This window comes from Crotalus tigris, unplaced genomic scaffold (genome assembly GCF_016545835.1).
Source record: "Crotalus tigris isolate CLP2741 ecotype Arizona unplaced genomic scaffold, ASM1654583v1 scf7180000017631.5181431, whole genome shotgun sequence".
Taxonomy (NCBI): Eukaryota; Metazoa; Chordata; class Lepidosauria; order Squamata; family Viperidae; genus Crotalus; species Crotalus tigris.
Window position 1 is genome coordinate 4348306 of NW_024096525.1, and position 25727 is coordinate 4374032.

The 25727-nt window shown below is 40.5% G+C and overlaps 1 protein-coding gene and 1 long non-coding RNA gene across 2 annotated transcripts; both read right to left on the reverse strand.

Annotated features, from left to right (window-relative positions):
- Positions 1-228: 228 nt before the first annotated feature.
- SPATA19 (spermatogenesis associated 19) lies at positions 229-7189 on the reverse strand. Its single transcript, XM_039334545.1, has 7 exons — positions 6732-7189; positions 6549-6605; positions 4564-4746; positions 1731-1822; positions 1127-1204; positions 572-669; positions 229-430 (listed from the first exon to the last, which is right to left on the reverse strand). The coding sequence occupies exons 1-6, from the start codon at positions 6807-6809 to the stop codon at positions 582-584; spliced, it is 576 nt and encodes a 191-aa protein (XP_039190479.1). The 5' UTR covers positions 6810-7189; the 3' UTR covers positions 229-430; positions 572-581.
- A 2882-nt stretch (positions 7190-10071) lies between these two features.
- LOC120304226 lies at positions 10072-24226 on the reverse strand. Its single transcript, XR_005555678.1, has 2 exons — positions 19278-24226; positions 10072-17889 (listed from the first exon to the last, which is right to left on the reverse strand). It is a non-coding gene; the product is annotated as an uncharacterized LOC120304226 (long non-coding RNA).
- Positions 24227-25727: the final 1501 nt, after the last annotated feature.

Below are 25727 nucleotides of genomic sequence, written 5' to 3' on the forward strand. Positions count from 1 at the left end.
AAACCTTGCTAGATACAGTATATGAAGAATCACATCAATGCTAGCTAGCCTCAAACACCCATAGAACATAGGAGCATAGGGCTGGGAGTAACCTTAGAAATCTTCTAATCCAATCCCTTAAATGATTGTCCGGTCTATTTTTGAACACCTCCAGTGAAAAGCCCCTTGAATTAATTGTTGTCACCTTTAACAGAAAAAGAAAAGAAAAAGAAACATTTGAGAAAGCACTTTTAACATTAGGACTTTTTTATTCATCGTTCAAACTGTGCAAACCCCAATGTTTATAAGAACCAAGGCAACGTAAATTAAACCAAGATTGTCCCAGGATTCGTGCTGTTCGGCTAGCAATTTCAAGAAATGTGAATTGGTCACAGACGGCGAAGAGCAGCCGGGGAGAGAAAAAGAATGAAGCAGCAATGGACCTCTTTGCCTTCGAGTGCCAGAACATCAAAGGAGCATTTTGGAATGGGGGGAAAAAATTGGAAATGGTCAATACGAAAAAAACCCACATCTACACCTGAAAGCATCAGGGCAGCCAAGGGAGGAGTCTGCAGATGGATGAGTGTCCTACCTGGTCAAGTCTAAATTGTGGATATTGACACATGGAGCTCAGTATCAGATGGGCTACATTCTGTATCAGAACATGCCTGGAACATCACTCTGGAGACGCTGAAAGGTAAGAAGTACAGTTAGCATGGGAACAACATCCTACCAAAATGAAACGCAGGTAAGGTAATTGGCACCCAAATTTTGTATGCATAAGCAATGAAATGAAATTGAACAATATTTGAAGGGATGCCACAGAGAAGAGGGGGGTCAACCTATTCTTCAAAGCACCTGAGAACAGGACAAGAAGCAACAGGCTGAAATTAATCAAGGAGAGATCCAGCCTAGAATTAAGGAGAAATTTCCTATCAGTGAAAATAACTAATCAGTGGACCGGCCTCCAAAAGTTGTGGGTGCTCCACCACTGAAGGTTTTTAAGAAGAGATTGGACGGTCATTTGTCCTGACCGGTATAAGGTCTCCTGCAAGGGGTTGGACTAGAAGACTTCCAAGGTCCCTTCCAACTCTGTTATTCTGTATTCTGATGCTAATCCAACCATTTCATTCCAATGGAGTCTTACCTGTTCCTCACTTTATCCACCCTCTCCTGCATAGCGTCCTTTCTCATATCACTTGTAACGTGATATACTCGAGTTTGGCTGGAAAACATTAGGTATATTGAAATAAGTTTTAGTACTGTACAACAAAAGAGCCACCAAAGTCCAAAAATCACGTTCTAAAAGGCTTTCTTTTAAAAAAAGTATTTTCAAACTCCTGAGTAACATCATCTTTTCAGAAATGCATTTATTCTTATTCATTTATATAAAAAGATCTGGAAAATATTGGCCAGTGGCAATGCCATTTATATTTTGTTCAGGAAGTTGGAGACATTCATCTCACGAGGCAGGATATTCCATAGATTGGAGGTTATTCTGAAATGTACGTTTTTATATGTATTCCTTCTGGTGTGCAATTTGAGCTGCATCATCACCAAAGGCCTACGTTTGATGTCCTTTCCGTTCCATCTGCCCATCACTCTAGGAAGAGCAGAGTGGGTGGAAGAACCATTTCTAATGCTGATGGCATTTGCCTTGGAGAGGACAATTTCAGTCTCTCCTAATTTTTTTAAAATATTTTTTTTTTTCACTTGTCACTAAAGAGTTGCGATGAGCATTAGGGTTTTACCTCCAACGCATAAACTGAATTCTCATTCTGTCCTCCAGAAGCTCCTGACTCGAACTGCAGGAAAGTTTGATGTCAGACATACTTGAAAAGTCCTACAAAGAAGAAAAGAAAAGAAAAGAAAAGGGAGGAAGGGAGGGAGGGAGGGAGGGAGGGAAAGGAAGGAAGGAAGGGAGGAAGAAAGAAAGAAAGAAAGAAAGAAAGAAAGAAAGAAAGAAAGAAAGAAAGAAAGAAAGAAAGAAAGAAAGAAAGAAAGAAAGAAAGAGGCAGGGAGGGAAAGGAAGGAAGGAAGGAAGAAAGAAAGAAAGAAAGAAAGAAAGAAAGAAAGAAAGAAAGAAAATTATTGATATCAGACTTGCCTCAGCTTGAATCTCTAAATAAGAAAGGTATTGTTTACTAGAAGCCAAGTGAATTTCAATAATGCTAGTAAACTATACTTTTCTCAGTAAATGAAGTTAAGGATCGTTCTTACTTAAGAGGTTCAAACTGAGGCAATTAGTTCTCTCTCTCTCTCTCTGGTCATCCCAAGGAGTGCAGAAGGGATGATGTTGGTACAGATATAGTATACCCACCTCAGATTAACACATAATAATCTCCCTTCCTCTTATTTACAATATCCCTTTTAAAGTGGGTTGGGTTGAGATGTAAACTTGAGAACTGAATATGGATGGGAACTTGAGTGTCTCCAACACAGCCGTGATTTTCCAAAATACTAACTCTTGCTTACCAGGTACCTAATTATACTGTAGATGTGAATATACAATGTCAACGAACAAGCTTCCTACCTATGTTTATGTGGGTGTATATATTTGAATGCACAGCATTCCGGCTTTGCAAACAAGCTTCTAGTTTATTTTGGGGAGAAATAAATGCATTAAGTGTGAGCCGTATTTCACAGATTGTCAAACCGTATATCCACACAAACCTTACTATATGTTAAACAGAAGGCCTCCAGGTAAGGATTCAGCCTGTGTGTGTCTATCTTTGACCAAAATCGAGAACTGCAACGACACTCACTCAGAATGATCCGTGGACCAAAGGAACTAAGGCAGAAAGGTTGTCCTATCAAATTTCCATACAGGTAGTTCTCAACAGATGGCCACAACTGACACCACAATTTCCACTACTAAGCAAGGCGATGGTTAGGTGTGTCACACTCAATTTTACCACCTTTTTGCCATGATTGTTAAGTGATTCACTGCTGTTGTTATGCCAATTACACGGCTGTTACATGGCTTCCCCCATTGATTTTGCTTGTCAGATCTCAAGTAGGAAGGTCACACATGACGATTGTGTGACCTCTTGCCACTTGGACTAGACCAGTGGTTCTCAACCTGTGGGTCGGGACCCCATTTGGGGTCGAATGACCATTTCATGGGGGTCACCAAACAAGGCTGTCCGCCATTTTTCCCCCTTTTCTTTGGCCACGCCCCTGGCACCTGGTGATGTATAAGTGGTTGGGGGTCACCACAACATGGGGAACTGTATTATGGGGTCACGGCATTAGAAAGTTTGAGAACTACTGGACTAGACAGTTTCTTGGGCATTGTCTCCCACCCCAGAGCATCTTGGGAAGCTATTAGCAGAATCTTGAAAGAAATGCAGATCAAGGAAATGTGACAATGACTGACCTTGAAATTGATTTCAAAGGAGTTGAGGATTATTTATCCAGCAGCAATCACTTTGCATTGTCGTATCTGTTTCCCATATTACTGTAGATGGCTTTCAAAATGAGTGTTTTATTCTAAAATCCCTCTGTTGTAAACTCAAAATTTAATGGGTAATGGGAGAGGTAGCTGACGATAACTGCTACAACTATTGTAAATACACGTTGACTGCCAAGGGCTCAAATTTTGATGACATGCTGTCACCATGGCAAGTCAGTTGTAAGCAGCGGTGGGATTCAAATAAGGGAACAACCGGTTCTCTGTGTGGAGGCCCCTTCCAGAAATTTATTCTGGGCCTGGGTAACAAAAAATTAGCTACCGGTTCTGGCGAAGTGGTGCAAACCGGCTGAATCCCACCACTGGTTGTAGGTCACTAGATAATTAGATAACAGCAGCGCTGGAAGGGATTGGGGTTTTCTCTTGTCTAGCGCTGATGATGTTACCTAGTTGGGTCATGAAACATCTGCAAGAAAACAACCAAGCTCAGAGAGCACCAAGGACCCCACAGTTCAACCCTGAGCTATAAATAGTCTCTTCTATCGTGATCGGCAAGTTTTTGAGGAGCAGTTTGAACCACTGCAATGCTCTAGCATTTTTTAAAAAGCCAAATGACATCATTGCAAAGATCTGGGACATCACCCTAGAGCAGTGGTTCTCAACCTTTTTAATGCCGCGACCCCCAACCGGTCGTAAATTGAGGACTACTCAACCGGTCGTAAGTCGAGGACTACTCAACTGGTGCAGCACCGTTTGCAGAATGGGACTTTTGGCGGGCTCAACAAGGCAGAGACAGCCTGGACAATTCCTATTGGCTTTTGAAAGCCAATAGATTTAGACTCTGTTCAAGAGAGTCTATTCTATTGGCTTTCAAAAGCCAATAGAATAAAAGGGAGTAGCACAGCTAAGGAAAAGGGGAAAAAAATGGCGGACTGCGTTGTTTGGCGACCCCCGTGAAATGGTCGTTCAATCCCAAATGGGGTCCTGACCCACAGGTTGAGAACCACTGCCCTAGAGACTAGTTCTTGCAAGCTACAGAACCAGCTATACCTTCTTTCTTCTACATTCTTCCCTTGGTCCCCTCTCACTTTTCACTGAAGACAAATTGGAGGTAAGTTCCTTACTAGGAGAAAGCAATGTGCCATTTGCTTTTCTGACCACCATCCACCTACCATAGTTCTCATCTTGGCTGGCCTCCTGTCTTCAAACTTCTCCCAAGTTTCCGGTTTGGAGCGTGCTGCTGCCACATCTTGGCCAACCGAAGGAAATGCTCGGACATCAGATCGGCTATCACTCTTAAGGCCCGTCCGGTTTTCTGATTTCTGCCTAAAGATCTTTGCAGCTTCATCTTCAACCTGCAGAGAAAGACCCATACAGGGAGCCCTCAACTTACAACCGGTTGCAATCAGCCAGTGGAACGGCTTGCCACCAGAAGTTGTTGGTGCTCCATCACTGTACAGACTGGACAGCCATTTGTTTGAAATGGTATAGAGCAGGGGTAGGCAACCTCGGCTCTTTTATGACTCGTGGACTTCAATTCCTAGAATTCCTGAGCCAGCTAGCTCAGGAATTCTGGGAGTTGAAGTCCACGAGTCATAAAAGAGCCAGGGTTGCCTACCCCTGGAGAGTCTCCTGCTTGAGCACAAAATTGGACTAGAAGACCTCCAAGGTCCCTTCCAACTCTCTTATTCTGTTATTTTGCTTTATTGACCACGTAAAGACCAAAGGGATTTATGACCCAGATTCAAATTTCCAAATTTGCATACACATACCTGGGGTCACGTGACCACATTTTGGGCACTTAGCAACAAGCCTCCATTTATCATTGTTTGCAAGTCACATGACCTCAATTTATAATTTTCTTTTTCCAGCAATCAACCTTTGCTTCCAGTTTTTGGCAAAAATATTCCCTAGCAAACAATGAGTTTGCTCAAGAGTTGTGGCATTTGCTTAGTGACCACTACAAAAAGGGTGGTAAACTTGGGTGGTCATATGATGACTAGCAAAGTTGTGGGCTCAATTACAGTTGTAAGTCAAGGACTAACTGTATATTGATAGGGGAAGAAACCGTTAAGCCAGTGGTTTTTCAGAACAAGGCACATCTTACTATAGAGCAAAACGAGATGCATCAAGAGAAAGCATTAAGGTTGGATCGAGCATCACAATAATCCAGAAACTTTTATTTTGGCTGCATGAACATACATTTATTTTCTATATATCCCTTTCTGCTGGCTGGAGAATTTTCCTGGACACCACTCAATCTAAATTCAACTTTCACTTCAAAAGCTATTTTGCACCCATTTCAGATTTAGTGGACCAACTTGTCTCCAGATGGTGTAGGTGCTCCAATGCTGGAGGTTTTTAAGAAGAGATCGGACAACCATCTGTCTGAAATGGTATAGGGTCTCCTGCCTGAGCAGGGGGTTGGACTAGAAGACCTCCAAGGTTCCTTCCAACTCCTTTATTCTATCATTCAAAGCTTTCAAGTAGATCAACGCTCATCGACAATGAATTATGTAGGACCAGGATAGTGTGCGCCAAACTAATTTTAGCCAGTGCTGCCAAATAGATGAAGAAATTAAATAATAATAATAATACCCTTGCTTGCTTTTGCCATAATAATAATAATAATAATAATAATAATAATAATAATAATAGTGGCAAAAGCAAGCAAGGTAGTATCAATAGTCATAGGCTCCTTGGGTGCAATCCCAAAACAACTGGAGCACCACTTGAACACCATCTGCATTGACAAATTTGCTATTAGTCAATTGCAAAAGGCGGCCTTACTAGGAACTGCTTCCATCCTGTGACGATATCTGTAATACCATCAAACATCCACATCTGCCTATCCCAGGTCTTTGGTAAGGACTCAATAGGTAGACAAAATGCCAAATCCAGTCTGAACACCTGGCTGACTGTGCGATGATCAATAATAATAATAATCTCAGAAGACAATGGTGTCAATGCAAGCACTTTCTTACTGTTGTCCAGAAAACAACCTGGGTATGTCCTTGTAGACATTGAAACTCAACCTTCTCGATCAGCTTCTTCTTCCAGATCAAAGAAAGCCTTCTTCTATCCCACCCACATCCTTGTTCTGTGATGGGAATCTCTTCCATACTGGCTACATGCAATTTCAGCATCGCTCACTTACCTTTCTTAGCCAATGCTCCAGTACAGTCACAATCTCTGGTTCAACAACAGCATCATCCTTAAAGGAAAAGAAAGGAGGAGGGGAAAGGAAAGAATTCAATAGAGAATCTTGTGATTCATCTTAGTTTCTTCTCCTGGTTCAACCCTCTTGTTCTAAGGACCAACCACCAACTGATCTTCTTACTGGATATTTCCCAGCTGGAAAAGGCCGTCTAGAAACTCTGCGGAGAAAGATGAATGCTGTCCATGTGGTAATTATCATCCCAACTCACGCTTAGAGTACCGGGGAAGCCAGATCCCCGTAGCCACAGTTTTTGCTTAGTATAAAGAACTTCTGGATTCTTCAAGTGAGAATGATAATTTTGTTGACCAAATCCACCCTATGCCAGGAAAAGACATTGCCTGGGAAACTGTGATGTCATAATAGAATGGAGAAGCCTACACTTCCATTGGCTGTCTTTCTCCAAGCAGGGAGGAGGGCTTTTTCTTTTGAATATTCTTTTTGCAGGAAGAGAGGCATGGAAATAATACAAGCAATACCTAACAAACATTTAGATCTTTTTATGACCTGGTCAATTATTTCATAGTATATAGCACTTACACTTATACACTGCTTCACAGTGCTTTACAGCCTTCTCTAAGCAGTTTACAGAGTCAGCCCCCAACAATTTGGGTCCTCATTTTACTGACTTCAGAAGGACAGAAGGCTGAGTCAACCTTGAGCCGGTAAGAATCGAACTGCCAAACTGCTGGCAGTCGGCAGTCAGCAGAAGTAGCCTGCAGTACTGCATTCTAACCACAGTGCCACCACGTAATACAGAATAAAATCGAAACTAGTTCCCTTCCCAACCCAGAATGTAGGGTACTGAATGATGGGTTTAAATGACAGGAAAGAGGAATCCAGTGAAATATAAATAATAAAGCAAAGCTACTTCATAACGATGAGATCAGTTTTTCAATGGAACCAGAGTTACAAAGGGAGAAAAGGGATCATAAGTTGTCATTCATGCTTTCATCTGGCTTTCCACCCTGAACAAGAGGTTGAATGGAAGGCCTATGTGGACTTTCCCAACACTGGGATCCAATGATTTTTATGAAAGAAGAAAGGAAGAAAAGATTTATGTAACATATGAAACTGCCGTTATTTTCTTAACAGATTAAAACAGAAAAAGCTTCTTCCTTCCTTCCTTCCATTTTCTTTTCTAGTAACCGGAAGTTGACATAAAAATGATCCACGGATGTGGATGAAGATAGAATGAAAGAGCCCATTTTTGTAAATAATAATAAAAAAGAAAAAAAGGAAAGACCCTTAAGTACTTGAGGGTTTAATAAGCCTACAAAAGGTTTATCACATCTCTTTTCAGACGTCCCACTGAAAATTGCACTCCTGCTATTATTTGGCTTGCTCCTGAGTGTCCATAGTGCTTAGTTGAAGGGGAGTGAAGTATCAAGGAAGGGCCTGATACTATAGGTTGACCACTCTTACTCCAAGGAGGAATTAGAGCTCCTTCCATCCCTGTTCCATACAGATGAAAGGGTTGCCATCAAATATAGCTCACCTGGAGAAGATATCTATCTCTTGTGTCCATTTAGTCTTTTCCAAACAACTGGTGGATTCCACAACTCTAGGAAAGTCATAACGACGTCTCAAAGTCATGACAGCAAAATGTATGAGTCAGAATGTTTTTCCATCGTTGTGCTGTTGGAGGCAAAGGAATTTTTACTGAGAGACTTTCGGGTATCAGAACTAATTTGCTACTGAAGTAGATGTTAATCTGACAGTACTGTAATATCTCATTTGGATGTTTGTTTTATTTTTAGTAGATGATCTTATGTGCATTTCATGCTTTAAGTTCATTTATGAAATTAGAAGGCTGGCATTGGCTCTGCTTTCATGCTTCACATTCAGTTATAAAATTATAAGGGTAATTGGATCTGCTTTCAATCACTGCACCATCGTGTGAGCATCTGAAATACGATGTTGTTTCAATTCAATTATGCAAATATGATACCCTATTGATGGGCAGCCATGGGCCAGTAGGAGGTAGGTAGGGCCAGTCCAAAGAAGATGGAGCTTCCCATCTTCAATCCCATCTCCCTAAATGTCCTTGTGACTTCTTTCTCAATTGATCAATGTTCAGCTTTTTTCTTTTTTAGATAATAAACTCTTCTTTTAAAAAAAAGAAACACATTAAATTTCAACAAGAGATCAAATACAAATGCCTGGAAGAGCATTCAAAAAAACAATTTTGACATTAGTTGCCTTTCTTATAATAATAGACTCATCCTGGATTTCGGAAATTCAATCACCAACCCCTACCAACCATGATTTCTGAATAATACTATCAGGTACCAGGAACCAGAATAACTCCATGAATAAGTCAAAGCAGCTTTTTTATTGTTGATCACCTATTTTGCAAGAATCTTCCCAGACTGACTGCATTCCCTTGGGAATCAGTAGATAAAGGCTTCAATGAGGGGGCCTTTGCCATTTTGTCCCATGGATGTCTATGGAGATTCTCAATCATCCAACTCATGGTTGTTCCAAAGGTGCTTTTTTCAAAGGCAAACTAGACTTTGAAAAGCACCTTTGGGACTTTGGAAAAAGACCTTTCGAACTTCCTTCCATGGAGTGACTTCAGGCTGGGACATCTTTTTACTCGTCTCTCTCCTGTAGGTGATTCCTGGGGAACCCACCACAAATAGAGAGCTTAAAAACCTTGATGCCTGGGAACAGTTGCAAAACAAGTTCTCTGAAACTGGACCTGAGCAATGCCCAACTTAATGGTGATTAGAGCAGCATATAAAGCTTAATAATCAATCAGTGTCATATCCACTCTTTCTTCTTTATTTAATTCACAGCACTTATAGACCAAGTCTGTCAAGCACAAGAAATCATGCATCCAGTGAATTTAAATGACTATAGGTTTATTATATGCTAATGCACTCTACAAGAGTCTTAACTACTAATGGTCAAAGCAAATTGGCAGTAGACAAGAGTCAAAAAAGTTCAAGGTGGGCTGGCCTTATATCCCTTGTGGGCACGAAGGAACTCAAGACTGATAGCCTGTTTGACCCCTCCATCAGGCTCAGCTTGGTCATCTCCTAGAAGTCCAAGGGAAGTACATGAGCAAAGATGTAGCAAGTATCTTACTGGTTATATGTTTCCAACTGTCAATAAACACTGGAGCCCTATTGGGGAACATCCGGGTGTCCATCCTTGAGAAATATTCAGACAAATGGATTATAATTTGGCAGGAAGAAATAATTTATTGGGAAACTTATGCACCATTCATTCTCTTCTGTTGTATTTCATGTAATGCTTCTGACTTGCAAGAGGTCTTTTAATTTTTTTAACAAAAGCCAGCACTGAAGCTTGCTTGTACTTGTATGTTGTATTTGTGTGTGATTTCAGAGTGTAAATCTGTGCTTCTTCAGTTCAAGTCCTCCATGCTCACCCCAATATCATACCGGATAATAGCAACAACCACGTTATACAAATGCAAAATTGGACACACTAGGAATTTTTTTTGCAAATGTTTATTTATATCAAAATACAAAACACTTCTGAAGCAGAGTAATGTTATGTGGAGCAATTAAATGATTTTTTTGTCTTGTAATCAATTCCAAAGTCCATCATTCTCCTACAGAATGGCAGGTTTAACATAACAAAGCAACACTGCCATAATTTTCTTTACAGGGTACACATCTCTTTTTCTTATTAAAAAAAGCAATAAAATAGTAAAATAAAAAGCAGGGGGTAAAAGTAAATTCATGAACATGCAATGTTACTGAAGGTGGAATTGCTGAGTAGGCTTATAAAATACCAGCAGCTGGAAAGGTTAAAGGCATGCCATCCAATTTTAAGGCAGGGGAGCATGTGTTTTAATTAACTGGCAACATTCTAGTTGCCCATAGGGAATAACATCAGCAGTAGAGAAAGTGGATTTATTGCTTAGAAGAATCCTCCATATTGTATGCGGCCAATAAAAGCCAAGTGTAAAAAGTTTCAGGAAGGACCAAAAAGCCCACTTCAGATAAACCAAGGAACTTGGCAGAAGACATGGTCTAGATTTGCTTTGGCCACATGAAGAACCTCCTCTAACCTAGAAGATAGGAGACCAAGGGATCAAACGGAACCCACATTCCTGGATATTATTACATCTCTTCTGGTTTTGTCATTCTCAGAACCGAACATGCTCCTTAGTGTTAGGATTATTTCTCTGTAGGGTCCTGGAGGAGTAGCTAATGAACTTGTATAATACCACTGAATCTCTAAACAAGTTCAAAAATTAGATGGCAATCCTATCAGATGCTAAATTCTGGTTTACCTGACCATGATTTATTGAATAAACCACACCGAATGGGTTGACATGTGGCCTACAAACCACAATAGGTGGAATCCATGGTCATGTATCTATCGATCTTGGTGGAACACTGGGGGTTATCCTTAAGCAACTGTATCAACCTTTCCCAACTTTGTGGCATTAGATATATGGGCCTTAACATTCCTGTAGGCTTCTCTTGGTTGACAAGTCAAAATGCTGCAAGAATATATTTTCTAGGATATAAAGGTTCATATATAAAGCCGCCACCAAACAATTTGCAGTGCATCTGTGGTAAGTTCTCTTTATACCACAACCATCCTTCACGTTTCTTGCATCACTTTTGCAACCTGTTCTACATAAATGCCTGGAAGTGATTGCCTTCTGAGTTTCTATCTGCTTCTTGTTTCAGTAATGGACCAATCTTCTATCTCTGTGTTTGGCTGGGGAATTCTGGGAATTGAAGTCCACATGTCTTCAATTTGCCAAGGTTGAGAAATGCTGTCCTATCTGGTTATTTCTTTTTGAGATCTAACCAGAATCTGGATGTTCCTCTGCAGCATTTTGACTTGTCAACTCATATCATCTAGGAAGCACCAAGTTTGGGAAAGTGGACTTACTTTGCCCTCCCAGAATCCCATTTGCTGCAAGCCACCTCCAATGTACTGTTTTATATTTGTGGGGTGCAGATACACCACACTTTCTGGTTTTTCTCTTCTTAAGACTATTGGGGGGGGGATGCATGACAGATGCAAATAGAGCAGACATTACCTTCACCTGCCTATTCTCTCCTCCAAGCAAAAATTAATTAGCACCAAGTCATGGAGGAAATTCCTTTTGTGCCACTCACTATAAATACAGGGCAAGGAAGCAGGAATCAGAGATATGGAACCAATTTGCACTTTGAACTTAAGTTCTTGGATTGCTCAAAAGGACCAAGGAAGAAAGCCAGCAGACACAAAATTGAGGTTGCCCACCATGTGATGAGCATCTACGAAGATTCTCCATCATCCAGGTCGTGGTTGTCCCAAAAGTGCTTTTTAAAAAGCAACTGGACTCACTTGGAGGTTGTTTTTTTTTCCTTGAAAAGGTTTCACTTCTCATCCAAGGAGCTTCTTCAGTTCTCTAAACTGAACTGAAGAAGTTCTCTAAATAGAACTGAAGAAGCTTCTTGGATGAGAAGCAAAATGTTTTCAAGGGAGGAAAAACCCAAGAGAGTCCCGTTGCCTTTTGAAAAGCACCTTTGGGATTATTGTGAAGAGCTATTTGAGACAAGAGGGAAAGCGGGGGTGCGAATAAGGGGATTAGATGTGCACCACCTGGTTGAAGGATAGCAAATAAGTCTTGGAAGTGCAAGAAGAGGAAGCGACAATAACTTGCACATCTAATCTTCTGCTGAACTTTAGAAGTGCCTCCTCTTTCTGCAGAGGCTAGCAAGTCCAGCTTGTGATTCCAACTTCTTTCTTTGCTGGTATTTTACTGGCCTTTACACAATGGAAGCAGAGAAAAACAATGCAGATATAGAGAGATTATACCTCTTGCAGATTAAATCTCATATAAGGCTTTGGTACAGCACCATTGTATCTTTTTTTTTTTTGGAAACTTTGTAGGAAAAAAAAACATACTGGAAAATAATGTTATTTTTTTTTTTGACAGCTTTCATTTCAGTAATCCAAAGTTTAAGATTAACGCTCCATATGCCTATTCTGAACTCTATTCGCCTGTGCGATTTTTAAAGTCCTAATAAAAATCAACCAATACATCTTTTTATACATTAGTTGGATAGTTAAGGATGGGAGAGTTGGATGTGTGCCAACCATGAATCAGCACACATTCTATTTGTAACCAGCTTTTCCCTCTCCCCAAAAAACCTCCAACAAAATCATAAAGGAAGTAGTGTGTGGGGAATTAAGTTTCCACTTTATTGTTTTTATGGATTTTTAAAGTCATCCCCTCCCCCCCATCCTCCCCCACCCATGGCTGCTCTTGAAACAGCACCAAAAAGCACCTTAATATGAGTTATACATAGTAATACTCAACATTCAAGACATGGAATTGAGGTCGCATGGCCTTCAAAGGTTAAAGTCAGTTAAATTCAATAGGTAAGACTTAAAAAATACATTTGAATGGTTCAACGAAAATCTTTTAAGAACATAAGAAATAGCACCGTATGGAAAGTCCATTTCGGACACACAAGAAAACTGAGAAGTTCTTAAGAACGTTGAGATATGTAGAGACGAAACATCCCACTGCATGATATAAAGACAGTGAGAAAAACATGTTGATTGTAGCATTCTGTCTATAAGAATATAGTTTGTCTCTTCTGTTGCTGTACCTGAATTACTTACAGAAAAACATCTCCTCTACTATTAATACATTTCTACAGATTTTTCCATCAATGGGAAAAGACCAAAATGATGCGTCACTCCAAGTCTTAACCAAGAGTGGAGTGTGCTCACACAACTTTTTCTGAAAAACAAACTCAAACCTAAAGACAAGTCTTTGTTTGACTGATGATTGGGTGGGACTCAGGAATAAGAAAGTCCTGGCCAGAATCACCAGCTTCTCTTTGCAGGAAGAAGGAAGTTTTGAATTGACAATGTATTAGATGGAACACAAGAGAATGGATTCATCAAGCACTCAGAAGAGACAACCCACAAATTTGGGTTGAATCTTCAGACATCACGAGTGAGACTTTCAACCAATGTTATCAGTTCTCTGAGGCCAGTGGTGGGTTTCAAATAGGTGAACAACCAGTTCTCCATGTGGATGCCACTTCCGAAGTCCGTTCTGGGCCTGGGCAACAAAATATTAGCTACCGGTTCTGCCGAACTGGTGCAAACTGGCTGAATCCCACCACTGTCTGAGGCCCAACCTGGACATTTCATGTCATTATCCATTTCAGCTATGGCGGTCCCACTCACTTTTAAAAGTTATCATTTCATCTCATGGGAAAAGACATTGCAAACGTGACGTTTCTAACGATGAACGTCCCGGTGACAAATAGCAACCAGAAGGCTGAGAGAATTGAGGCTGCTTAGAAGTTATCTCCCCAAATGCTATCGGGATGTGGTGGTAAACAAAACGCTGGCTGTTTTGTATTTGGCATTTTAAAAGCTTATCATTATTACTGCCGAAAGCGTGCTTGGTAAAGGCCCATGATATTTATTTCCTTCCTGTGATTACAAAGCAGGCCACGGAAACAAACCCTGTACACAACTCAAACGGAAGATTCCCACGCTCCGATACCTCAGATAATGGGGCGGCATAAAATACCTTTCCACTGTCCTACAGAAGCCAATCTCTTCCCACAAGCAGAGAATCCTACCATCCCTGCAGCAAAAGCTCCACCGAACACAATATTGAACTGAAAAAGTCTGTCTTCCTATACTCCTCGACTTACAACCACAATTGGGAGCAGAATTTCCGGATGGTTGTTAAATGAGTCTCGTCCAATTGTGCGACTTTTTTTTTTTTGCCACAATTGTTCAGCAAATCCCTGCAGGTGTTTTCAGTAAACCATGCAGTCGTGAAGCGAATCCAGCTTCCCCTATTGACCTTGCTTGTTGGAAGCCAGTTGGGAAGGTCACAAAAGGTGATCACGTGACCCCAGGATACTGCAACTGGCACAGGTGCCAAGCACCTGAACGTGAATCACATGACCCTGAGGATGCTGCGACAGCTGTCAGTGCGAGAACTAGATGTAATTAATTTTTTTCAGTGCCGTTCTAATTTTGAATGGTGGCTAAACAAATGCTTGTAAGTCAAGGACTTCCTGTGTTAATGGATGAATATGTTGGGAAGGAAGGGGAAGAGAAAAGTGATGGAAAGCGAAAGTTCAAAGCTAAAGGAAAGGACCCTGTTCAACTCTTGACACAGACGTACAAGTTGTACCACTGCATTCTCCTCCTACAAAGTCACATTCTATTCGTGACCTCTCTGATTTTGGGCCAGGGGGATAGGAATTGTTTTTTGCAGGACTATAAAGCCAACAGCTTTTCCTGCAAGAGTGGCTACTCATGCTTGGTTCACACTCCATACTAAGGCATTGTTTGCTTCACCACAGCCTCTTGGGTAAGCTGTAGTTGCTAAGTCATACATGCCTGGGCTTAGGTTACGTACCGCGTGGACCACATCATGGCTTAGTACGATTGTAAACCCAGCTGAGAGTCTCCTAAAGATGTGCACCACGATATGCATGGGTAGATGCAATGATTGTAGAGCAGAGCCTTGTAGAACAGAGGGAAGAACCACTGCACGGCTCTTTGTTCTGTCTCCCAAGGCCCCCCTCTATACGCACTCCAAATGATGTCTTCAAGTATACAGAGACAATATCCTAAGGCTAGCCATTGAGCAGTGTAGAAAACTATGCTACCTTCACTTATCTAACATTCTAGACAAACTGCTTACTGAATGGGTGAAAGCCCCAACAGTCCCTCCCCCATAAACGCAAAGAGCAAATCCAGAATGGAAACTTATAATCTTCCACCCAAAGGTAGGAAGCCGCAAATTCTAGAAAGTTTTTTTTTATTAATCTTGCATTCAGTCCCATAATTACACCTTTATCCTTAAAGTGGTGGGTACTCTGGGGTAACCCATGTTGAGCTCTCTAATACTATTCTGAGTGCACCGCCTAATCTTAAACTACTTAACTGCATTGACAAGGTTAGGAAGAATGTATTTATTAAGTGTACGCTGCTAACTACATGGGGATTCATAGAATTCAAGATATTGCCACGAATAACAAGTTCTTCCCAGTCCAGTAAGCTTCTTCTGGATGGTTATTTCCAAAGGGTACCAATTGAAACAGGTTGTGGGCTCTCCCCATTTCCCCTGAAACATGACAACAAGATGGAAGAAGAAGGAAGTCTTACAATATCTAGAAGTCCCACAATATTTTTGGAGGGTTGAATTCTCACTTGGAAGCCTCCTTCAAGAATGAAAAGCGATGCGATTGCAAAGGGGCATCAAAGTTTCCTGACCCTGTTAGGATGGAGATCAGCTCTATTCTAACCCACTTTGCTTATTTCATTCCCATTCCTACTTCAGTTGAACATGAGAACTTCACTCTCAGCCAGGAGGACTATCACTTTCATTTTCTATGTCAATGCGCCTTTGGGGAAGTTTGGAAGAGAATTCAGCTGAACATTATCTTTCTCTGAGCTGGGAAAAGCGTCCTAGGGCTACTGAGTAAGAAGCGAAGATCCCTTCCCTCTATACAGTGGAAGCTTCATTGCAGCACCTCACGCAATTAGGAGCACAACGTAGCCCTGGATTACAATACTGAAAGAAAACTGCCCACGCCCATCCAAGTCACAGAAGACAGGGGATGATGTGTGGAATCATCTACGTTGTTATTCCTATCATCCCTTAGCAACAACTTTCCCAATTCCCTCCCCTCCCCATTAACATTACTCTAAACTACCCACGACAATAATAATAATAATATAAAATGCTTTTCCTAACTTGCACCCTTGACAGGACTGTGTGGTGCTGTGCCTGCCAAATGGAACCCTTTTATCCAGCAAACTCAAAAATTCTTTCAAAACAGTTGATCCCAAGAGTAGAAAGTAAAAGCTTGGTTCTCCACATCAGGCCTCCTCTTTACTACCTTGACTCATCGTCCCCTCTCCCTCCTGATGCAGCAAACAACTGTTTGCTGCACAGATAAGTGCCAGTGCTGACAGAGCAAAGGAGAACACCAGAACTTCTAGAAGACCAAGGGGGAAGTTGCTGGGAAGGCAAGTGAGATGCCTTCATCAACACACAACCATCAGCCTTGCGATTCTACCAGAAAATGCCCCCAAACTATTTTTGCAGCATTTCCTCTGGAGCAGCCATTCAGTTGATGGACCTTATAGATGGCTCAGATTTAAAGAAAAAAAATAAGCCAATGGACCCGGAGTGTGGACACCGGAGTGCAACACCAAGCAGTTTTTTGTGTTGAGAAAAGGCAGGTGCCAACTGTTATGGCAATTTTCCTGGTCTGCGAGCTGCATTCAGCATTTCAGAGGAATTGCACAATCCATCTTAGCTGTGACAATCCAACCTGCATGGTTTTGTATGATGCCTTTCTTGGGAGAGGCACACACTTGTAAGAGTGCCCTGCCTTCTAATCATGGGAAACTTTGAAGGCCAGGATTTTACCAGGCATTCCTTACACACTTCCTAGTTGACCTTTGAACTCTAATGAAAGAAATGAGTGCAACTATTTTAAACACCCTTCAAAAAGTTCACACAGTACATTCTGTGTGTCCTTTACAAAGAACTCTTCGTGATATACTTCACAGCCCCGATTTGCTCCAATGTCTATTGAAGACACCCCTTTCTCCATATTCAAACCTCATCCTGAAATGTAAAATGTTGTAATGACTTTCGGAATTAGTCCAACCCAGATACTAAAATAAAACAAAATAGTAAAATTAGCTGGGAAGAGGAAGTGTTAGGTGCCAACACATTTTTTTTAAATTAAAAAAAAATGCCTAGCTTGCTCTTGTTCTTTATTTTTTTTTCATCGTTAACAACTTTGCTGAACTTTTAAACATCTATTTACTTGTTATCTCTTTAAATAGTCTTTTTCATCCTCTATTCCCATCCCCCCACCCCACATTTAAAATAGAAATTAAATTTATCTTTATATACTTTTATATACAACACAGTTCTGGAATACCTGAAGAGCACATATTCCAAAGTCTAAACAGAAAATAGGACTCCTCTAACAGTTCATCTAAGGCAGGGGTGTCCAACCTTGGCCAGTTTAAGATTTGTGAACTTCAAGCTAAGGTTGGACATCTCTGCTCTGAGGGGTTATTTCTGTCATTCAAGGATATCTATATTTATAAGGGTCAAAGGACTAACAAAGGATTTCCTTTGACCTACTGAAAGTCTACAGTCATTGCTGAAATTCTACCTCAACTTTATGTCTCTCAAACAATCAGGACTTGCCTCAAAGAATCCTGGGAACTGTAGTTCTAGTAAAAGTCCTCTTCCTTTCAGAATTCCTTTCCTTGGCCTAACCTGGGGAGACAAAATATCTATTAAAGTGGAATTGAAGGCTGGGAAAGAATCATGCCTCAGAAGCAAGTAGAAACTGCTGGGCAAGATGCAACAAAGAGACAAATGACATTAAAATAACTTCCTATGGGAAGAAGATAAAGGTTTTTTTAAAAAAAGTTCTGTTGATATGGAAGAAGCTTTGTTAATACAGAGTTCACACTCGCTCTACCTCCACCCAACCCTGATTTACAGTCAAAATATTTGGCCAAGAGAAATATTATCTCTTGACGTCACTCATATAACTTGTACATCAGGAAAGGCTAGTAAATGCTCAGCTCCATCCAGTTGCTCCTACTCTATCCCAAATTAAGGGATTTCAGGATCGTAAAAAGGGAGACAAAGGTAAGGATGATGTGACTGAAATCATACTGGAGGTGGCAGCTAATGTTCTCAGTCTTCTCTGTTTGTGGATTTTTCCTGACCTCTGATTAAACCATTTGACAGGTTTCCTCCAAAAAGCACTGCTATTAGCAGAAAAGTTTCCAAAATACTCTATTTTTAAAGTGATCCTTCTCATATCAAAATATCTCCATGCAACTAATCTTACAATCAGTTCAGTCCAATTAAAGTTGCCAGCTGTGTTTTGATTCCTGTCTTAATTTATTACCTTCAATGCACATTCCTGCATACCCAATCATATTATTTTCTTCTGCAGGAACTGCTTTTCACACATGGTCATTTTCACTGACTCAATTTCTAAGGAAGTAGAGCGCAAACGTGGACCTGTTTGAAAACTACCAATTTCAAAGATCCACTTGAGAACATCCAACCTCTAAAGATAAGATTTTTCGAAACCATTCTCAAACGTGGTACTGGCAAGCACAATAAAAGTGGTCTTCTCATCACTAGCAGAGTTCACGGCCAGCAATCAAAGGCGCTCCTCCATGTACAACTGCATGAACCCACAACTGTAATGGAAACAACAAGCATTGGTGGATTAAGGAGATGAGAAAATCACTTTTCCTCCAGATCAAAAGAATTGTTGATCTTCTATGCTTAAGAAAGGAAGGATTTGATAACAGTTTATTGCCCAACTGATTGTGGAAGAACACTTTAATCCAGTGGTCCTCAACCTTTTCTTCACCACGGACTCCCTTTAAATACCTTTTATGGTGTGGCCATGGACCCCCAAGACTTAAGTCAAGATTTAAATCATAACATTTCTTCAAGCCTTCGCAGCCCCCCCCCCCGATGACTTTGTGTCCCCCCAAGGATCTGAGGACCACAGATTGAGAACCACTGCCTTAATTGATAAATAAAGGCCTTGGTCCAGTAAGACCGTGAGATGGTCTTATGGACACTCAAGCCAGATCATCAGGTTAACCATGCCATCAATGACAATCTCTTACCATCTGTGAAATGTCAAAGGCACCATGTGAGTGGATACAGTTTGGGTCAATAAATTCCTTCCAGAAGATTAGGAATCCCAAGTATAGTGAACATGCTTAATAACCACCTGGAAAAGGCTGTCCTGGAGACAACTTTAGTTGTATTTAACATTTGAAGCAGAGCTGCCCTTAAGTAAAATGAGAAATACATTATCAAGGAGAATCCCCTTCCCCAAAATAGTCTCAAAAGAACCAGGAAATTGTCACAATCTGTGGCATAATAAAGCTATGTATTCCATAAAGATGAACAGAGTCATTTCCTTACTTTGAGTTATCTCAGGGGTCTTTAAACTTGGCAACTTTAAGACTTGTGGACTTTAACTCCCAGAATTCTGGGAATTGAAGTCCATAAGTCTTAAAGTTGCCAAATTTGAAGACCCATGGGTTATCTCCATGCACTCAGATCTGGAATCTACTTGAAGTCTTCCAGAAATTTGGAAATAAGAAAACTGGATCAGGGCAGACACTGCAGTTATTTTTCTTATCTCTTTTAGCTGGCTGACAACTCCATTTTGCCTGTCTGATGTTCACAGCTCAATGGGTTTCAAACTTCTCTGAACCAGCCCATTGGTCTAAATAATCCTCTGCAGATCATAGCAGTAGATCACAAAGAACCACAAGGACAGACTAACACAGAAGGTCCCATTCCTCACCTCTGAGGGGACTGTGTGCATTTTTCAAAAAAGGTGAATTCCATTCTCCTGATCCCTTGCACATAAATGTTTTCTGCAAATACATCTAACTTCTTCTCTGATCTTTTTCTTTGTATATAGCTATATAGTTCTTATATGCATTTTTTTCTTAAATTAAAAAAGAAAAACTTTTCAAAATATCACTCACTCATCCGCACGTACATCCATACAGACTTACATATTTTTTTAAAAAAAAGCAAAACAAAACTACCAACTAGCAAATAAAAGCATTTACACTAGCCTGATTTGGAACTGCAAGCTTTGATCCAAGAGGATGCAAACCTCAAGACCTTTAGCATAATGGGCAAAAAGATGCCACGGTTTAGCTGTTCAGCACTTCTGAAAACGGAAACATTTGGCTGACTAGTGAATAAAAGTATTTCCCTTGAGGGTGGGTGTTATTTATTTCAAAAAAAATCTGCACTGTTTTTGCTGGTCTACATAAAATTTGTATTAACACAGCACTGAAATGGCACCAAAGCAAAACAAAAAACCTGAAACCCTGATATATTCCACTGTCTTTCCTTGCATTTCTTCATTTAATTCAAGGGATGCTGAAGCCAAATGCAATTCTCTTCCAACAGCAAAATTAGCCCAAGAGCAAAGTTCCCATTCATTTCAGTGCAATTCAATGTGTCCGGTGCACTTCAAAGGAACAAGAACAGCTGTCAACTTTCTGTGACATTCGTTAATGCGCAGCTGAATTCCAAAATCTTGGAAATCTATGAAGATAAAACATTTAGCACCTTAAAGACTAAAAATCGTCCTGTGCTTTAAGGGAAGCTGTCGCCGTTTAATGCGAATCTGAAATGAACGCAAATGTGTCCAAGGATGATGGCCTTCGCAGTTTTGGAAATGGCAGTGAAAAAAACGTTAAAACAGGGATAAAAGAGACCATAGCAAAGGCTGGCCAAATCATTAAAACAGCGAGGCTACTTACAGCTAGGCAAAAATCTTCACTTTGGGATTTAGCGTTCTGCAAAGCTATTTCATCGATCACAAGCGCAGAGCTTTCCATTATACTGTGAGCACATGCACATCCGAGCAAAAGCATCACACATCCAAGAAAGCCTATCGTGATCGCACATGCAACATTCAGCCTCACAATCCTAACTTAGTGATTCTGAGATCCGGGTGGAAGTCCGGAGGCTCCTCAATAACCTTAGGTAAGATCCTCTGAAAGTTGCCTTCTACACCCTTTCAAGAACCAACTTGTTCTTGAGGGACAGGATGATGAGGATCCTCAACAGATTTGACTCAACTGCTCTCTGCTCTTCACCCCGACTGCAAATATTCTCAAAGATTCCAGGATTTTTCAGCCAGTGACGAGAAGCAAGAGCTGATAACAGAGAGAATAGAGGAGAGGAGCATAACTGACTTGATTTTACACAACTTTTCCTGAGATGTGCTCGTGGCATGGTCTCACAGAGTCCACGTGCATCATCCCTTGGAACAGTTTTTCTTCTCCATCTCGGTGCCCTTCAGATGTGATGGAGTTCACCTCTATAATCCCTCTCTCAGCATGGCCAAAGTTACTCTGACTAGACCTCAAATGTGCAAAGCTCCATGTAAACACACCAAAGTTCAAAATGTTTGAAAGCTCCTTTCTTTGACCTATCTTTTTTTTTCCCATTTACAGATTGCTTTTGAATTTTAAATGAGAAATTTGTTTTTTTTTTCAAAAATAAACCTTACTAGTTTTAACTCTGTAGAAATACACTCTGTATGTATGTCTGCAGTAAAATATGGAAAAAAACGTCATTATAGTTATTTGCCTCAGAACATCAGCTCCACTTTGATCATATTACTATACCTGTATTAGAAAACAATAATTATCAATGTCTAGCAGTGCTCTAAACATACTATGCTAAGATAGGATTCATTTTAACCACATTCAGCTGACTACAGTATGCCATAAAGACCTAGTTAATACATGACACTAAGGAACAAACCATGGTTTACAAACCATATTGGCCAGCATTACACAACATTCTATTCCTAAACCAATAAATCAGATGATGGCTTTCCACAGTGGAAAGACTTATTACCATCATTTCAAGATATCTGGAGTGGATGGAGTGCCTTTTTTTAAGCCTACACAGTTTGTGACTTAACTAACTCAACTTCTTCAATGCATCATAGAGATTGAAAGATGGAATCCTTGGTGCTCTCTGAGTTTGACGGTTTGTTAGCACACCCCCACCAAAACAGGCAGGGAAAGCTACTGCTTATGAACAGGGAACAAATCCCACACACCCCTAGCACGGATGACATTACCTAGTTGGGTAATTAAATATCTGCAAACAAATTACCAAGTTCAGAGAGCACCAAAACACCACAGTTCAACCTGAGCTACAAATATTCTCTTCAATTGGAAATTTGAAAGATGCCCAGCACACTTTAATTGCATTTTGCACTCCAAGTCGACAAGGGAAAACGAAAAACATGAGGATTGGGGGGGGGGTGGCTTGGTACATAGTCAGTGGATTATACTTGACTTGACAAATATTGATAAGCCATTTAAACTTGGGGCATAGAATAATAATATAATTACATATCCCTTTCCATTCTTAACCAACGAGAGGAGAAGTCTCATTTTAGAAACTGGAGTTAAACACATTCTTGCTGCCGGTGTTTTGAATTTTTTCACTTTATTTTCCTTAATAGATTTCTACCCCAGGAGTTTAAACAGCATCCCCAGTGCCCATGTTTCACCACTACTATAACCTTGTGAGGTAGGATGGGCTAAAATGTCACTCAGTGAGCTTCCATGACCAAAGCTGGACCTGAACTCATGTCTTCTCATTTTTAGGTCCAACCTCATTATCAATGCACTGTACTGGCATTTTTAATTTAGCCTTTAAAACTTTTTTTTTTTAAAAAAAAAAAAGTAAAACTACCTTAAGGTATACTACTCCCAATCGTCCTTTGGACTAAACAAAATGGGCCCATCCAACCCCCCCTCCCCAAAATAAATAAATAAAAAACAGCAGTAAAAAATATCTCTAGCCTCACTACACCGAAAACAAAAGTGGAAAATAAAGACATATTCAACATAGCTTGGAAAGCTAAAAAAAAATAATGAGTCCCCGAGATTCCACAGAAGGATTGTGGGGAAAAAAGATTTGGGGCAAATCCAAGCTGAATTATTACTGATGATCGGGATTTTTGAATCCATTTAGTTCAGAAAGTTCAGCAGAATGGATGCAGAGGCCACCAGTTCTAAATTCCCTTTCATCTAAACTGACCACTTAACTCCCAAATCAGAAATGTAAAGGATTGGTGATCAAATAATTACAACAGGGATGGATAGCTATGGCCCCTTGACTTGTGAACTTCAACTCCCGGAATTCCTGAGCCAGCCATTCTGGGAATTGAAGTCTACAAGTCTTAAAGTTGCCAAGGTTGGACATTTTTGCTTTAAACGTTCAACGCACACACTAAAGGTACCCAAAGTAATATTGAAATCCTGATATTTGTAACAGCTGATTTACCATTAGTGCAATAGCCTCCACTGGGCTCTAAAGGGGTTGAAGAAGACCTAGGAGGTCCATGCTGTGGCTTGCCATTTGAGTGACAAATGACTGGGGTCACGTATGCTGCTAAGGCATTGTTCCCTCAACCATGGTTTATTGAATAAACCATCACCAGCTGGGTTCCAGGACTCATTCTCTTCTCCTTCACAATCATCACAGAAGATTCACACAAGCAGAACATGAATGGCTGACAAAGACAGCTGCCATATTATACACTGGGCAGCCAGCCAATTGGGGGCAATACAATTTTCTGGGTAAACCTGTGCGCAAAGTCATACTATTAGAAAGCAAAGTCCTAGTTGAATAAAGAAAGCTTGACTAATTGAACTCTTGGTCCAAGAATCCAAAACTTAACTCACTGGAAGATAATTCCACCAAAGTAGGCAGGAATTTTGTGAGCAAAACTCACAAAAGACTCAACAGGCAATATCCCATCAGATGAGCCTGGATATATATTTGGTTCTCACTCCTAGGAAGCTTTGTATCCATTTATATACATACATACATGAGAATCTGTGTGGTACAGGCAGATTCTAATCATCCTATATGGATAGAAGACAGCTGGATGACAGAGTTGGAAGGGACCTTAAAGGTCTTCTAGTCCAACCCCTGTTCTAACTGTCAGGAAAGGGGTTTTTTTTTAGTTCTAGGTTCCTTCTCTCCTTGATTAGTTTTCATCCATTGTTTCTTGTCCTGCCTTCATTCTTTGGAGAATAGGTTGACCCCCCCCCTTCTTTGCAGCAGCCCTTAGATATTGGAACACTGCAATAATGTCACCCTTAGTCTTTTTAATTAAACTAAACATACCCGATTTCTGCAATCATTCTTCATATGTTTTAACCTCCAGTCCCTTAATCATCTTTGTTGCTCTTCTCTGCACTCTTTCTAGAATCTCAACATCTTTTTTATATCATGCCAACCAAAACTGGATGCAGTATTTCATATTACTTTGGGCCAATCTCTCCATTCTAGATTAGGTAGTAAAAAAAAATAACTTTATATACCAACCCACCCTTGGCTAATATGGGTAGATCACTGTCCATAACCTTGAAGAACCCTTCTTCCGGCAGTGGATTGATTTGAGTTGAGGGTAACCATTATCTAATTACAGCCATCAATAGTCCAAACTGTCAATTTTTAAAAATGCTTTTGTTATGTATGGAAATGCTGAGGCATGGGCTAGGTGTAGTCCTGGTAATGTATTAAGTAATATCAAGGAAGAGAGTCTATTCATACCAACCACTTTATACTACCACATTCAAACCTTTTTTTTTTTTAATGGAAGCTTGTGCAGGTGATAAACTTGATAGCATAAAGTTGAAAAACACGCTCCATTAAGGAGATCAAGGTGCTTCCTTCAACTCAGCTCACAATGTATTGCTTTGGATAGCTAGACAAACTCCCCATGGTTTTTGTCTCATCCCCTGGCAATGTCAATCTAACTGTTCAGGTTACTATCCATTTCCCAACCTCTCGATAAGATTGTATTAAAAAGGAAGAAGGCTCTTGCCAATGACCTATATAAGCCTTATAAAGTGATAGTGGATTTTATGACAGCTCCATTCTCATGATCCTCCTTGCAGTTGGTTGAGATCAACTGATATTGTAGCCCTTTGGGGCAGTTGGAACTATTGCAATTGACCGATGGTAGGGCTCTTCTCTAAAAGAAGCCTTCTTCTGCAGAAGATCGTATTAGAGCAGTGGTTCTCAACCTTTTTAATGCTGCGACCCCCAACCGGTCGTAAGTCGAAGCCTACTCAACCGGTCGTAAGTCGAGGACTACTCAACTGGTGCAGCACCGTTTGCAGAATGGAACTTTTGGCGGGCTCAGCAGGGCAGAGACAGCCTGGACAATTCCTATTGGCTTTTGAAAGCCAATAGAATTAGACTCTATTCAAAAGAGTCTATTCTATTGGCTTTCAAAAGCCAATAGAATAAAAGGGAGTAGCACAGCTAAGGAAAAGGGGAAAAGAAAATGGCGGACTGCGTTGTTTGGCGACCCCCGTGAAATGGTCGTTCGACCCCAAATGGGGTCCCGATCCACAGGGTGAGAACCACTGAACTAGAGGCTACCATCTATAAACAACGTTTGTAATTAAAATCTGCATTCAGAAATGACTCTTCAGGCCTTGTTTCCAGAGTTCTGCAGACTGTTTAGTCCTCTTTAATCAAACATCAATGAT

Excerpts from the sequence above, each read along its gene's own strand:
- SPATA19 (XM_039334545.1), bottom strand. The coding sequence starts at position 6,809 with ATGATAATTACCACATGGACAGCATTCATCTTTCTCCGCAGAGTTTCT. Across the intron at positions 4,747-6,548 it reads TGGAGCATTGGCTAAGAAAG|GTTGAAGATGAAGCTGCAAA; the intron begins GTAAGTGAGCGA and ends CTTTCTCTGCAG. Across the intron at positions 1,823-4,563 it reads CAGCCAAGATGAGAACTATG|GACTTTTCAAGTATGTCTGA; the intron begins GTAGGTGGATGG and ends TCTTCTTTGTAG.